The sequence below is a fragment of the Nilaparvata lugens genome, unplaced genomic scaffold (assembly GCF_014356525.2).
Source record: "Nilaparvata lugens isolate BPH unplaced genomic scaffold, ASM1435652v1 scaffold5723, whole genome shotgun sequence".
NCBI classification, from domain to species: Eukaryota; Metazoa; Arthropoda; class Insecta; order Hemiptera; family Delphacidae; genus Nilaparvata; species Nilaparvata lugens.
In genome coordinates, this window is record NW_024091511.1 from 2,979 (window position 1) to 20,519 (window position 17,541).

The window sequence follows — 17,541 nt, forward strand, 5'->3', positions numbered from 1 at the left end:
TGTGATTTAGTGTGACTGTACAATGGAATTCTAAGTTTGTGTCTATTTCTTGTATTTAAACTATGGAAGCTATTAGAATCATACTTATTCAAATTGCCTCGTACATAACATAATATTTTTAAGACATATAACGACGGCAACGTCAGGATACCTAAGTGAATGAAATAAGGTCTACAATGTGCATTATATGGTAGCTTGCATATTATTCTTATTGCTTTCTTTTGAAGAACAAAAATTGATTTGGCGTTTACACTGTTTGCCCAAAGCATTATTCCGTAAGAAAGGAGACTCTGGATGTGTGCATAGTAAATATTCACTAGTACAGACACATCCACAGTTACACATAGTCTCCGTAACATATACAATCCTTTAGCCATCCTACCTGATAAATAGTCAATGTGTGCATCCCACGACAGACAAGGGTCAATAAAAACACCTAAAAACTTCAATGGAGTCTCACCCTTAACCTTTCTGAATGCAAAGTTAATGTCAGCGGTTTTACTATCATTGAGAGAAAGATTATTTGCTGCACACCAATCTTTTAGAACCAAATAACTTTGATTCCTCTCACTTTCAAGATCATGCTTAGAGGGGCAATTTATTTTTAAGCCAAAATCATCTGCAAATAGGTACCCATCTTTACTATTGCTATCCATATTTATTGGCAAATCATTTATATAAATATTAAATAGAATGGGTCCTAAGATAGAGCCTTGAGGCACGCCGTAATCAACTAGTCTACCATTGGACAGGACGCCATCTTTGTAAACAAATTGATTCCTGCTACTTAAATAGGACAATACAAGTTGAACTGCACTTCGAGTAAAACCATAAAAATTTAGTTTGTCACCTAAAATCTTGTGCTGCACAGTATCAAAGGCTTTGGAAAAATCGTATGACCTTAGACCAACAGAATCACCACTCTCTAGGTTGCTAATTACACCACTAACCACATTAAGTATGGGATCATTAGTACTTCTTCCAGACCGGAAACCAAATTGTTTTTCAGAGAAAATGTTGTTGGACTCAAAATAGATTGACATTTGTTCATACATTAGAGTCTCAAATACCTTTGAAAATACAGGAACAATAGCAATCGGTCTGAAATTACCTTTCTCTTTCCTTGATCCCTTCTTATGAAGAGGTAAAACTTTAACATTTTTTAGCTCCTCTGGATAAGTGCCAGTAGCAACAACACATTCATTGAACAAGTATGCCAACACTTCACATATATTAACAGCTGCTATTTTCAAGATTAAAGCATTCAAACCATAAATATCCAGACACTTACTATTACTCAATTTTAAAATAGTGTCAAATACTTTCTCTACAGTTACAGGCTTAAATGAAAAATGTACACTAGGCTGTTGCAATTTGCTAAAATAGAAAGTTGAATCATTAATACTGACAGGTATATCTCTGCTTATCAGAGAAACAGAATCCACAAAAAAGTCATTGAATTCATCAGAAGTGACATCAACAGGAGTCTGGGATCTGGCCGCATTATTAGCACTGCCGGTGAGACCATTAACAATTCTCCACACTGTTTTATTCTTATTGGTGGATCTACTTATGATTTTATTATGATATTCAATTCTTGTCTTTTTAGTTTCTATCCTGTATGATTTTCTAGCCTCTTTATATGTGGTGAGAATTTCTGGTGTTCTGTAAGTTTTATATAAATGATACAGCCCATCACATTTAACTTTTAATTTTTTAAGATTGTCATTATACCACTCGTTATTTGGCATGACTTTGTGGGAACGTACATTTTTTAATTGGAACGCACCATTTACAGCCCCCATGAATAATTCAAAAAATTTTCTATATCTATCCTTAATATCTATTATAGAGTAAACGTCAATCCAATTAATGGAATTCAAATGACCATGAAAAACTCTTACGTTATCATCACTGATTAACCTAAACTTAGTCCTATTAACAATACTATTGGTACTTCTACCATACCTGTTGATAAAATTAAATCTCAAAAATACAGCGTCATGATCAGATAAAAGCATATGAATTATCTCAGAAGTCCATACACTATTGTGGACATCAGTCAAAATATTATCTATACAAGTTCCATCAGAAATGCCATCCAGACCAGGTCTAGTAATACCCTTTACAGTCATATCTAATCCGAAACATTCAAATAAATTCAATAAATCTTTTTTAAAATAATCGTTACCAATAAAATTCACATTAAAATCACCACATATGACTAGATTGTATCCATTTTTAAACACTGAACTCAACACATTATAAAGACAAGATAAAAAGTTTTTAAAATAATTAATATTTCTATTATATGGTCTATAGACAGACAAGATTATAATTTTGTCCCTAATAATTTCTACTGCTGAAATTTCACATACCATTTCAATTGACATGACTTTGATATGTTCAAGTTCCCTGAATTCCAAATGATCAGCAACAAAAATAGCTGCACCACCCCTAGACTGATTTACTCGGCAAAAAACCGAGGCAGTTTTAAAGCCTGGCAGATAAGTGAATTCCAAATCTGTATCCTTTATCCAATGCTCAGCAACTGTAAGTACATTGATATTGTATTTTTTGCAAATTAAGGCTAGATAATCAAATTTTTTACACATACCCTGAATATTCCAAAATAAGCAATTAAGTTTGTCTTTGCTAAAATCATTGTTGAAGCCATTTTCACACGGTGATTCAAATGTTTGACAATCCACAACCACACCAGTATCAGGCACCCTGTCAATAGAATAGTTTTGAAATTCATCCCTGAGTCGTAAATTTTCAGCAGAGGAATTATCTTTGTCAAAAGCTAATAGTTTAAATTATCAGTAATCGGAGAATTGAGAGCGACAAGAGGATTGTCCACGGTAATAGAATCAACTGGAAGTTCATTCTGTACAGGTTGGTCATCGATTGAAATGTGAACCGGCGTCCTCTTGGATGATGGAAGGGGCACAGCAGGATGGGGTTGTATGATAGGAGAACTGATCACGCAGGAATTAGCTTCCTTCACTGTCACTTCAGTACTTAAGGATGCATGACCATCTCCAACAAAGTCTCTCACATATCCTGCCAGGTGGTTGCCCAGAATTCGTTTCCCTCGCCGACCAAGGTGAAGACCGTGCCTTGTAAAATGAGATCTACCCAGGAACTTGTTGATATCCTTATAGTGGATGCTGAGACTCCCTGTATATCCTTCCACCGCTCTTGATAAGTAGGAGTTGGCATAGCAAATATTATCATTAAGAATGGAGGTAACCATCTTACGGCGCTTGTAATGATGAGTCTCAGTGGGATCAGTTTGAGTAGAGAATCGGTGAACCTGAGCCTCTACTTGTATTCTGTGTGGAATCAGAGGTGATGACTCGTTTGAAGAAAGCACCGAAAATCTGTTTCCAATCTCAATAGCATTAATCTCTCTAGTAAGATTTTTTCTAATCTTAACAGTATTTCTAGGCGTGATAAAATCTCCAACTCCAATAGAATTTTGCTGAAAATTATTTCTTCGTCATTGAACATTGATGAAATTCTTTCGGACTCTTTTTCTAATAATTTTATTATTTCATCCTTTGAAGCTAACTCCAATTGTAATGTGTGAAGTGCTTCCTCCAAATCCTTGATTTTCAACTTCGAAGCACAAATCTCACTCTCAGCCTGCTTCTCATTAGTCAATGAATCTTCGACTATCAGAGTTCTTGTTTCTCTCTCCATTTTCAACTTTCCCATTAAGGACTCATTTTCAAAATTCACGTCGTTCAGTATATTTTTCAGATCGGAATTGACCTTCAATGAGGCGTCATAGTTATTTAAAAGTGATGTGATTATGGGAATAAAATCTATAACTGCTTCGTTGGAGAATTTATTACAAATTTCAACTAGAGTTGCATGTAGATCAATCGCAATGTCAATTACTTCTTGGTTAATGAGGCCCTCTCTCAAACTATCAATCTCTTCGTCCATTCCTTGAATCTGATTATTTCGACTAGCTCTGGTACGCATCACTCTATTCAAAGACGTTATAAAGATGAAGTCAGTGTTATTAGGAATAAAATATATGTAAGGAAAAGGATAAGGGAGCGTCAAGAGGGCAATCAAGACAAAAGCGGAGAAGGAAGCCCCTGAGTCAGGATATGTAAGGATTCATTTAATCTTTTCAATTCAAAAAGCCCGCCAGATAAAACGCAATTTTGAGATCGAAATCCAAGTCAGTAGATTACCATGGTTACAGGTAAACAAGCAACAGTTGAACAGCTGTAGAGTAGCGGTCTTTTGTCAGTTATAATAGAGATAACACTATCAAACTTCCTCGTTATTCTCGTTATCTTCTAATCGACGTCACTACTCAGTCCTTGTGTTGAGAGATGACAGTTCGATTCAGTAGCTGTTTACTGATAGCACTGATCTCAGGTAAATACCGGTAGCTAGAAATGGCCGAAAATCGCTAAGACGGTGTGAAAAGTCTGTGAGCTTCACTTAGTTATTAGTGTATTCTACTTACATTGGTGACTCATGGATATTATCAGCAGGTACACTAGAACTTCATAAATCACTTAAATACAACTAGCAACTTAATTACAACCTTAACCACTGGAAATTAATGAAAAATACGCACTAACAAATTTAAGCAATAGCAAGGCAGTCTGATGGACACGCATAATAATACCATGACTGCAAAACAAAATATTGAAACCAAAGACCTTAAAGCTGCGATTAGACCAAATTTATGATAATTTATTCAATATTGGTTTTGGACTCATTGTATTTAATCATGATAATCCTTGCTTGCAGTATGGAAAAATACGGTTTTGATTTTTTTTAACAACTTATTGTAGGATTTAAATGAGTTTGTAACGATCAACTAATGTATAATATAGTGAATACCAGTAGTTCTGTGAACAGTAGACCTCACGCAGTATTCTCATCCACAAGTACCTGATGTCAACTGTTTAAACGTTAACAAAATCAGTTCACGTTTGAATTTGTATTCCATATTTAATAATATTTATGTCAATTTAAACAATGAATAGAATACATTTCTATTCCAGAATTTATATAATATTCATCCAGTTCCGTGATAATCTTTCCATCTAATGAAAATTGATTTTTTTCAATCAAAAATATTATAATTTCTTCAGCATTATTTTGTTCATTTGATTATTTTTAATCACCTATTAAATTAGTTTTTTCGAATGTGAGAATATTGATACTGAATAGAATAGAATAGAATAGAATAGAATTTTATTGGTCATAAAATATTCACATGAATACATGGACTTCGTCAATTTTTTAACACTAAAGTAAGTCAAAACAAACACAAAAACACTAAGATCAGTCAGTATCAGAACAATAAAATAACACATGAATCACATAAAACGATTCCAATCTATTCTAAAATAGTCATGTACGGTGTACAAACATTCATCAATTAACACTGCTTTCAATACTTTTTTAAATTGTGTGCATGTGAGTTCCTTCAAGTGGTCAGGTGTGGAGTTATATAATTTGATAGATGTGAAGTGCCAGTTTCTTTGTGATTTAGTGTGACTGTACAATGGAATTCTAAGTTTGTGTCTATTTCTTGTATTTAAACTATGGAAGCTATTAGAATCATACTTATTCAAATTGCCTCGTACATAACATAATATTTTTAAGACATATAACGACGGCAACGTCAGGATACCTAAGTGAATGAAATAAGGTCTACAATGTGCATTATATGGTAGCTTGCATATTATTCTTATTGCTTTCTTTTGAAGAACAAAAATTGATTTGGCGTTTACACTGTTTGCCCAAAGCATTATTCCGTAAGAAAGGAGACTCTGGATGTGTGCATAGTAAATATTCACTAGTACAGACACATCCACAGTTACACATAGTCTCCGTAACATATACAATCCTTTAGCCATCCTACCTGATAAATAGTCAATGTGTGCATCCCACGACAGACAAGGGTCAATAAAAACACCTAAAAACTTCAATGGAGTCTCACCCTTAACCTTTCTGAATGCAAAGTTAATGTCAGCGGTTTTACTATCATTGAGAGAAAGATTATTTGCTGCACACCAATCTTTTAGAACCAAATAACTTTGATTCCTCTCACTTTCAAGATCATGCTTAGAGGGGCAATTTATTTTTAAGCCAAAATCATCTGCAAATAGGTACCCATCTTTACTATTGCTATCCATATTTATTGGCAAATCATTTATATAAATATTAAATAGAATGGGTCCTAAGATAGAGCCTTGAGGCACGCCGTAATCAACTAGTCTACCATTGGACAGGACGCCATCTTTGTAAACAAATTGATTCCTGCTACTTAAATAGGACAATACAAGTTGAACTGCACTTCGAGTAAAACCATAAAAATTTAGTTTGTCACCTAAAATCTTGTGCTGCACAGTATCAAAGGCTTTGGAAAAATCGTATGACCTTAGACCAACAGAATCACCACTCTCTAGGTTGCTAATTACACCACTAACCACATTAAGTATGGGATCATTAGTACTTCTTCCAGACCGGAAACCAAATTGTTTTTCAGAGAAAATGTTGTTGGACTCAAAATAGATTGACATTTGTTCATACATTAGAGTCTCAAATACCTTTGAAAATACAGGAACAATAGCAATCGGTCTGAAATTACCTTTCTCTTTCCTTGATCCCTTCTTATGAAGAGGTAAAACTTTAACATTTTTTAGCTCCTCTGGATAAGTGCCAGTAGCAACAACACATTCATTGAACAAGTATGCCAACACTTCACATATATTAACAGCTGCTATTTTCAAGATTAAAGCATTCAAACCATAAATATCCAGACACTTACTATTACTCAATTTTAAAATAGTGTCAAATACTTTCTCTACAGTTACAGGCTTAAATGAAAAATGTACACTAGGCTGTTGCAATTTGCTAAAATAGAAAGTTGAATCATTAATACTGACAGGTATATCTCTGCTTATCAGAGAAACAGAATCCACAAAAAAGTCATTGAATTCATCAGAAGTGACATCAACAGGAGTCTGGGATCTGGCCGCATTATTAGCACTGCCGGTGAGACCATTAACAATTCTCCACACTGTTTTATTCTTATTGGTGGATCTACTTATGATTTTATTATGATATTCAATTCTTGTCTTTTTAGTTTCTATCCTGTATGATTTTCTAGCCTCTTTATATGTGGTGAGAATTTCTGGTGTTCTGTAAGTTTTATATAAATGATACAGCCCATCACATTTAACTTTTAATTTTTTAAGATTGTCATTATACCACTCGTTATTTGGCTTGACTTTGTGGGAACGTACATTTTTTAATTGGAACGCACCATTTACAGCCCCCATGAATAATTCAAAAAATTTTCTATATCTATCCTTAATATCTATTATAGAGTAAACGTCAATCCAGTTAATGGAATTCAAATGACCATGAAAAACTCTTACGTTATCATCACTGATTAACCTAAACTTAGTCCTATTAACAATACTATTGGTACTTCTACCATACCTGTTGATAAAATTAAATCTCAAAAATACAGCGTCATGATCAGATAAAAGCATATGAATTATCTCAGAAGTCCATACACTATTGTGGACATCAGTCAAAATATTATCTATACAAGTTCCATCAGAAATGCCATCCAGACCAGGTCTAGTAATACCCTTTACAGTCATATCTAATCCGAAACATTCAAATAAATTCAATAAATCTTTTTAAAATAATCGTTACCAATAAAATTCACATTAAAATCACCACATATGACTAGATTGTATCCATTTTTAAACACTGAACTCAACACATTATAAAGACAAGATAAAAAGTTTTTAAAATAATTAATATTTCTATTATATGGTCTATAGACAGACAAGATTATAATTTTGTCCCTAATAATTTCTACTGCTGAAATTTCACATACCATTTCAATTGACATGACTTTGATATGTTCAAGTTCCCTGAATTCCAAATGATCAGCAACAAAAATAGCTGCACCACCCCTAGACTGATTTACTCGGCAAAAAACCGAGGCAGTTTTAAAGCCTGGCAGATAAGTGAATTCCAAATCTGTATCCTTTATCCAATGCTCAGCAACTGTAAGTACATTGATATTGTATTTTTTGCAAATTAAGGCTAGATAATCAAATTTTTTACACATACCCTGAATATTCCAAAATAAGCAATTAAGTTTGTCTTTGCTAAAATCATTGTTGAAGCCATTTTCACACGGTGATTCAAATGTTTGACAATCCACAACCACACCAGTATCAGGCACCCTGTCAATAGAATAGTTTTGAAATTCATCCCTGAGTCGTAAATTTTCAGCAGAGGAATTATCTTTGTCAAAAGCTAATAGTTTAAATTATCAGTAATCGGAGAATTGAGAGCGACAAGAGGATTGTCCACGGTAATAGAATCAACTGGAAGTTCATTCTGTACAGGTTGGTCATCGATTGAAATGTGAACCGGCGTCCTCTTGGATGATGGAAGGGGCACAGCAGGATGGGGTTGTATGATAGGAGAACTGATCACGCAGGAATTAGCTTCCTTCACTGTCACTTCAGTACTTAAGGATGCATGACCATCTCCAACAAAGTCTCTCACATATCCTGCCAGGTGGTTGCCCAGAATTCGTTTCCCTCGCCGACCAAGGTGAAGACCGTGCCTTGTAAAATGAGATCTACCCAGGAACTTGTTGATATCCTTATAGTGGATGCTGAGACTCCCTGTATATCCTTCCACCGCTCTTGATAAGTAGGAGTTGGCATAGCAAATATTATCATTAAGAACAGGATAATCATGTCTGTAGGGCACACCGCAAACCAGGACATTGGTCCTCAAATCAACCTCAGTAAGACATCTCATTCCTTGATCCAAAGTCAACTGGAAGGGTTCATCACGATGTAGGTCATTTGTCCCCGCCAATATGATAACACAATCATTTTCTGTGAAATCCTTGACTAAGCCAAGACCATCCTGGATAACGTGCTTCAGCTTTGCACCTGGTTTAGAACAAACTAAAACTTCAAACTCCTCCCTCAGGTCGTTCATATAATTACTAAGCAGTTTCCCATGGCTATCCGCTAAAATAGTAACTCTCCGTTTCTTTTTGGAGGTAACCATCTTACGGCGCTTGTAATGATGAGTCTCAGTGGGATCAGTTTGAGTAGAGAATCGGTGAACCTGAGCCTCTACTTGTATTCTGTGTGGAATCAGAGGTGATGACTCGTTTGAAGAAAGCACCGAAAATCTGTTTTCAATCTCAATAGCATTAATCTCTCTAGTAAGATTTTTTCTAATCTTAACAGTATTTCTAGGCGTGATAAAATCTCCAACTCCAATAGAATTTTGCTGAAAATTAATTTCTTCGTCATTGAACATTGATGAAATTCTTTCGGACTCTTTTTCTAATAATTTTATTATTTCATCCTTTGAAGCTAACTCCAATTGTAATGTGTGAAGTGCTTCCTCCAAATCCTTGATTTTCAACTTCGAAGCACAAATCTCACTCTCAGCCTGCTTCTCATTAGTCAATGAATCTTCGACTATCAGAGTTCTTGTTTCTCTCTCCATTTTCAACTTTCCCATTAAGGACTCATTTTCAAAATTCACGTCGTTCAGTATATTTTTCAGATCGGAATTGACCTTCAATGAGGCGTCATAGTTATTTAAAAGTGATGTGATTATGGGAATAAAATCTATAACTGCTTCGTTGGAGAATTTATTACAAATTTCAACTAGAGTTGCATGTAGATCAATCGCAATGTCAATTACTTCTTGGTTAATGAGGCCCTCTCTCAAACTATCAATCTCTTCGTCCATTCCTTGAATCTGATTATTTCGACTAGCTCTGGTACGCATCACTCTATTCAAAGACATTATAAAGATGAAGTCAGTGTTATTAGGAATAAAATATATGTAAGGAAAAGGATAAGGGAGCGTCAAGAGGGCAATCAAGACAAAAGCGGAGAAGGAAGCCCCTGAGTCAGGATATGTAAGGATTCATTCAATCTTTTCAATTCAAAAAGCCCGCCAGATAAAACGCAATTTTGAGATCGAAATCCAAGTCAGTAGATTACCATGGTTACAGGTAAACAAGCAACAGTTGAACAGCTGTAGAGTAGCGGTCTTTTGTCAGTTATAATAGAGATAACACTATCAAACTTCCTCGTTATTCTCGTTATCTTCTAATCGACGTCACTACTCAGTCCTTGTGTTGAGAGATGACAGTTCGATTCAGTAGCTGTTTACTGATAGCACTGATCTCAGGTAAATACCGGTAGCTAGAAATGGCCGAAAATCGCTAAGACGGTGTGAAAAGTCTGTGAGCTTCACTTAGTTATTAGTGTATTCTACTTACAGTTGGTGACTCATGGATATTATCAGCAGGTACACTAGAACTTCATAAATCACTTAAATACAACTAGCAACTTAATTACAACCTTAACCACTGGAAATTAATGAAAAACGCACTAACAATTTAAGCAATAACAAGGCAGTCTGAGGGACACTCATATATAACCATGACTGCACAACAAAATAGGGAAACCAAAGACCTTAAGCTGCGATTAGACCAAATTTATTAACAAAATGTTAATAACTCAATCCTTATCGAGTATACTAGATTGAACATAACTTATCAACACTTGATGAACTTGTGTGTTTGTCAACTTGCTACAATCTAATAGAATCTATAATGATTAGGTTTAACAATTTGTTAATAACTTTGGTGTAGACCAGCTCAAAGATGCACCTCTTCAAGTCTTGATTGAAACTATAGACCTCATACAAATACAGTGATTGACTGGCTTCTCCACACATCTGTGTAATAACTTGTCAGCTGATTTATGATGAATAATTCTATAGTCTGATTTTAACTCTAATATTGGCGTATGAAGGAGGCTCCTTTTTCCTTCTATATTACCTTGAAATGCAAAATTTCTAAAAACCTTGTATATACGTCGACGCGCAATTTAAAATGTTTCGCCGTAAATGCCCATATAAACATAAAAATATAAACATATAAACATTTACACTAAAATATACAATAAACATTAAACATTGAACATTAAACATTTAACATTTAAACATTTAAACATTTAAACATTAACATTTAACATTTAACATTTAAACATTTAAACATTAAACATTTAAACATTTAAACATTTAAACATTTAAACATTTAAACATTTAAACATTTAAACAGTTAACATTTAAACATTTAAACATTTAAACATTTAAACATTTAAAACATTTAACATTTAAACATTTAAACATTTAAACATTTAAACATTTAAACATTAAACATTTAAACATTTAAACATTTAAACATTTAACATTTAACATTTAAACATTAAACATTTAAACATTTAAACATTTAAACATTTAAACTTTAAACATTTAAACATTAAACATTTAAACTTAAACATTTAAACTTTGAACATTAAACATTTAAACATTTAAACATTTAAACATTTAAACATTTAAACATTTAAACATTTATACATTCAAACACTTAAACATTTAACATTTAAACATTTAAATATTTAAACATTTAAACAGTAAAACATTTAAACATTTGAACATTTAAAATTTAAACATTTAAACATTTAACATTTAAACATTTAAACATTTAAACATTTAAACATTAACAGTTAAAAAGTAAAAACATTTAACATTTAAACATTTAAACATTTAAACATTTAAACAGTAAAACATTAACATTATAACATTTAAACATTTAAACATTAAACATTAAACATTTAAACATTTAAACATTTAAACATTTGAACATTTAACATTTAAACATTAAAATTTAACATTTAACATTAAACAATTAAACATTTAACATTTAAACATTAAACATTAAACATTAAACATTAAACATTTAAACATTTAAACATTTAAACATTTAAACATTTAAACATTTAAACATTTAAACATTTAAACATTTAAACATTTAAACATTTAAACATTTAACATTTAAACATTTAACATTTAACATTTAAACATTTAAAACATTTCAATTTAACATTTAAACATTAAACATTTAAACATTTAACATTTAAACATTTAAACATTTAAACATTTAAACTTTAAACATTTAAACATTTAAACATTTAACCATTTAAACATTTAAACATTTAAACATTAAACATTTAAACATTTAAACATTTAAACATTTAAACATTTAACATTTAAACATTTAAACATTTAAACATTTAAACTTTAAACATTTAACATTTAAACATTTAAACATTTAAACATTTAAACATTTAAACATTTAAACATTAAACATTAAACATTAAACATTTAAACATTTAAACATTTAAACATTTTGAGAATTAACTACAAACAGTTTTGATCAAAGTTATTGGAACCAAATTTAAAAGTGCAAATTGGCGAATCCTATCATTTTCCAGGACAGTAGTTATGGTCAACAGCTTTTTCGAGTTAATTTTTGCATATTCCTTGGAGCCACTTTTGATTTATTTCTGTTGCAATTTATGCCAAATTACGGCCTTCGGCTGTCCATATTCTCAACTCTCTTAACCGACATCATTCTTGTAATCATTATTTCAGTCGAACAACTCCGCTCACCGATTGTGATAGATTATCGACACCTTTCGTCTCTCAAGAATTACCGGCTATGATAATTTCCGCAATCTGCTAATATATTATAATTCACCAGGTTATAAATACCGTACCGTCTGCTCATTTATTAGCCTTCAATTTTGTATCAAAACACATACAGAGCTACAACTCACTTAAGTGTGGTAGTAAATCGAAACGTGGCAGGAAGCGAGAGATTCTTCTAGAAAATTATTTATCTGTTACTAGAGAATTCGGTGGCAAGAATGGTCCTTGTAATGGAATGAATTCCTTCCTTCTTCCCCAGTGTGTAATTTATTGTCTCCGATGTTGCCTTGTAACAACCTGAAGCAGGTAAATTTATGTTCGGTGCGTTGACAAGAACGCGTATTCGATTATTTTATTCCTTTCTCTTATCGAGCATTTCTATCAGTGATTAAACCACAAATAAAAACATGAATTGGTGGCCAAGGCCCAATTCGGATTTCTCTCACCCAACGCTCAGAGCCTCCAATCCATCTAATGTTAAGTTAGGCCTATATGCCCGAGTGAATAATTGACATGATCGGGATAACTGAGATAAAATTTAAAGGATCGTTCAATGGGATGGGAAGGTTTCTGTTTGTAGAACACACCCTAGACATTCATAATACGCCAATGCTGTTTCAATCGAATATATTCACATAGATTTTTCTCTTTCTGATCATTGTACAATCTCCTTATACAAGATTCTTGTCTATATCGACTTTGAAATCAACATTTAAACATTTAAACATTTAAACATTAAACATTAAACATTAAACATTTAAACATTTAAACATTTAAACATTTAAACATTTAAACATTTAACATTTAAACATTTAAACATTTAAACATTTAAACATTTAAACATTTAAACATTTAAAACATTTAAACATTTAAACATTTAAACTTTAAACATTTAAACATTAAACATTTACATTTTAAACATTTAAACATTAAACATTTAACATTTAACATTTAAACATTTAACCTTTAAACATTTAAACATTTAAACATTTAAACATTAAACATTTAAACATTTAAACATTTAAACATTTAAACATTTAACATTTAAACATTTAAACATTTAAAACATTTTTTTAACATTTAAAACATTTAAACATTTAAACATTTAAACATTTAAACATTAAACATTAAACATTTAAACATTCAAACATTTAAAAATTTAAACATTTAAACATTAAACATTTAAACATTTAAACAGTTAAACATTTAAACATTTAAACATTTAAACAGTTAAACATTTAACATTTAACATTTTAAACAGTTAAACATTTAACATTTAAACATTAAACATTTAAACATTTAAACATTTAAACATTTAAAATTTAAACATTTAAACATTAACATTTGAACATTAAACATTTAAACAGTTAAAAATTTACCATAAACATTTGAACAGTTAAACATTTAACATTTAAACATAAACATTTAAACATTAAACATTTAAACATTTAAACATTTAAACATTTAAACATTTAACATTTAAACATTTAAACATTTAAACATTTAAACATTTAAACATTTAAACATTTAACATTAAACATTTAAACATTTAAACATTAAACATTAAACATTTAAACATTTAAACATTAAACATTTAAACATTTAAACATTTAACATTTAAACATTTAACATTAAACATTTAAACATTTAAACATTTAAACATTTAAACATTAAACATTTAAACATTTAAACATTTAAACATTTAAACATTTAACATTAAACATTTAAACATTAAGAGAAATGCCAAACCGTCGACTGAATCTTAGACCCTACTTCGCTCGGTTTAAGTATCATTTTGAAACAAAATCAATATTGTATTATGATTTCAAAATTAATTAACATTATAAACATGTAATGAGAAATTAGTAAATAAGTAGATAGTGAAGATTGTAGTGAGATGGTAAAATACATTCACAATGGAATATTTGGGTATCCTGTAAACCATTCATACAGTATTAATGTAGGAAATTCATTTCCACAATATTTGACTCTCAAGCAAAGTAAGTGAGCTCTACAATTTCTACAATAAATCTTTATTATTGAAACTTTCTTTTGTTTTATCAAGCCGAACCTGTAATGGGAAAAAGTATGGCATGCGAAGACATCAACTCCTAATGAGATATCAGAAATGATATGAAGAGAATAGTTTCTTCCTGTTCTGATAAGCCAAGAGGGAGTCTTGTCTAGGTATACAGTTGAGTGCCCAGAACGAGGCACTCGACAAGCGTTGGAAGACAGCGAGCACTTGCAGGAGCAAGTAATATGCTTGGCGAGGAAGGAAGATAGCGAGGCAGAAGACAGGAAGGGTGAGTGAAGGACAGAGAAGGGTAGGTTGAGAGCAAACAGATCCAGATGGTTCGCTGGCGGTGGCTGAAGATGTCATCTGGTGCTGATTGACTGGCACCCTCGCTCTCACTCTCACAGCGCCTCCTCACAGCACTTCACTGCTTGCAGAACGACCCCTCAATTAAGCGTCACTGACCGAAACTTCTTCAAATAGAGGGTACGTCCTGTTCAAATCTCCTCCCCTAGTAAGAGTAGGTAGGTAACAAGAAATTGAAGAGGTCATCTAGTTAGATTACAAGCTTCATGATATTGAACATCCAAATGTGGAACATGGTTTCAAATTCTGAATTTGCTAATATCCCTGTATGATGTATTTCTTACTATTTATAATATAAATATTATATTTGTGTAAAAATAGATATCACTTCTAATAATGGAATTGTAATTTATTGTGTGTCTCTCGCATGAAGAACCTTTTATTAGGTACCAAGTTGTAAATTCAAATTGATTATCTGCTTGAAAAACTCGAGATACTTCACATGAAGAACTGGATCAGTTGAAATTTTTTCGAGTATAATATCAAATGAGAGAGGAACTCCGAAATTATGCCGACTCATCTGAATAGACATAGATAAATACAAGCTTTGATACCCCAGAATTAGACTGCAATGATTTTTTCCACCTCTCATATTTTTATCCACTACTATAATACAATTTCATGATCTGTATCTCATGGATTACATTCTTATTGCAAATCTAATTCAATGGCCCAACTCATCATAGCCTATTTTAAAAGCCAAGCAGCTAATCTGCTACATGTATTAGGACATTGCAAGGTTTAAGATCGTTAATCTTTTGCATCAACCACCGCCACATTAACTTTCGTAGTAGATTATGGTGGAAACCTTAATGATATCTGCTGTAGATACACCCCTGAAAAATGTACTGCCTTTCTTCCCCACTACCTAATTTCGCTTCTTATGGTGCACCGGAGCTGTTAAAAATTACTTTATTACCTTTGCTATCACCCACCAGCTCCCAACGTTATTACGTCATCAAGCGACCACCTCACCCATCTCCCCCTGACCATTTTCATTATAATTTAAGCGTTTTTAATGGTAACGTTATCTTCTGCAATGAATTACTACTTATTATATTCATCGAACTCTATCTTCTCGAACTGGATGAAGGAACTTAGAAAGAAAATGCAGCATCATATACATTTATTATGAAGAAACATTCAGATCGTAAAAATGAGAAGATAAGCGACATAAAATGTGTTTGAATATGTCGTTTGCCTATTTCATAAATCTTCTTAAGTTTATGAGAGCATTGGATCTTAATGGTCGAGCTGAGAAAGGTTTGAATCATCCGTATAATGAGTAAAGTGTTTGAGCTTCTTCTTTCTTGAATAAGGAAACTTATTAACGTTGAGGCAAGAATACAAAGATTCTGCGTTGGAAATGATTTCAGTTTAGCATAAAAATTCAGTACCAGTACCAGAATTATTCACATCCAAAATCTTCTCCTCAATGTATGCATCAAAAGAGTACGCAATTATTAGAACTTCAGGAGGTATGTCACAACCACCTACCCTGAAGAATCTTTTGCAACAGGAGATCATTATCAAAAATGACATCTTTTGAAAGTGATTCAGTCACTAATCGGTTGTAGTTGCAATTGATATCGCAACAGTTACCACAACCACAGTTATCACACCACTACCTTGAAGAATCTTTTGCACTGGAGATCATTATCAAAAATGACATCTTCTTGAAAGTGTTCAGTCACTAAATCGGTTTGTAGTGCCATTGATATCGCAACAGTTTTGGCTTTAAGCCTGTTGTTCCTTTCCAATAATAATTTATAGTTGAAATGATATTGTATCTATCAATGTATATATGAATAAATTTCTTTATTTTACTCAATTTCTAACAGCTACGCTCATTCATGTAGCTCATGATTTGAGTTTTTTGGTAATGATGACGCATAATTACCATGTGAAATTACCGTAGAATGAGATGTATGATGATGAAGCTAGATTCATTACTCCTATTCGGAGAGTAATCTAGAACAACATAAATATTTTGAATTTATTCCTGACACAGTGTTAGGTGAGAATATAGCAATCTGTTATTCATAATGAAAACGAAAATCTTTTCATGATATTGACATTATTTTTTGTGTTGCATTACCAAGCATTATTCATTTGAAAAGTTCACAAAACACTCCATTGTGTCTCCAGCAGAATTATTACAAGAACTGTTCCATACAATCAATTTCGTAGTAGTCGATTGTGCAATACTAACAGTAGTATTCTGATAATCAGTTTAGAGAGTAGTGTAGGGGAGATTTGAAAGGCAATTCTATTCGTTATTTCAATAAAATCACTTTGAAATATCTGTTTCAGTACGTGAGTGATGCAGGGGACTAGTGGTCGTGGGGGAGTGGAAGGGATCTGAGAACTCACCATGAGGAAGAGGTTTGGGGGGGGGAGTAACTGACTGGGCGTTGTTCGCGTTCGAATAAGCAATGAGCAGTTGGCGTGAATGCAGAGAATACCAACAGACGCCTCTTTGATTTAAATTGAATGTACCTCACGTTGAACAGAGTTAGTTCTCTCTTCTCCATTTT

The 17,541-nt window shown here is 32.3% G+C and overlaps 1 protein-coding gene across 1 annotated transcript; it reads right to left on the minus strand.

Annotated features, from left to right (window-relative positions):
* Positions 1-1,879: 1,879 nt before the first annotated feature.
* LOC120356076 lies at positions 1,880-10,443 on the minus strand. Its single transcript, XM_039444885.1, has 2 exons — positions 8,718-10,443; positions 1,880-3,192 (listed from the first exon to the last, which is right to left on the minus strand). The coding sequence occupies exons 1-2, from the start codon at positions 9,859-9,861 to the stop codon at positions 2,807-2,809; spliced, it is 1,530 nt and encodes a 509-aa protein (XP_039300819.1). The 5' UTR covers positions 9,862-10,443; the 3' UTR covers positions 1,880-2,806.
* Between the last annotated feature and the right edge of the window lie 7,098 nt (positions 10,444-17,541).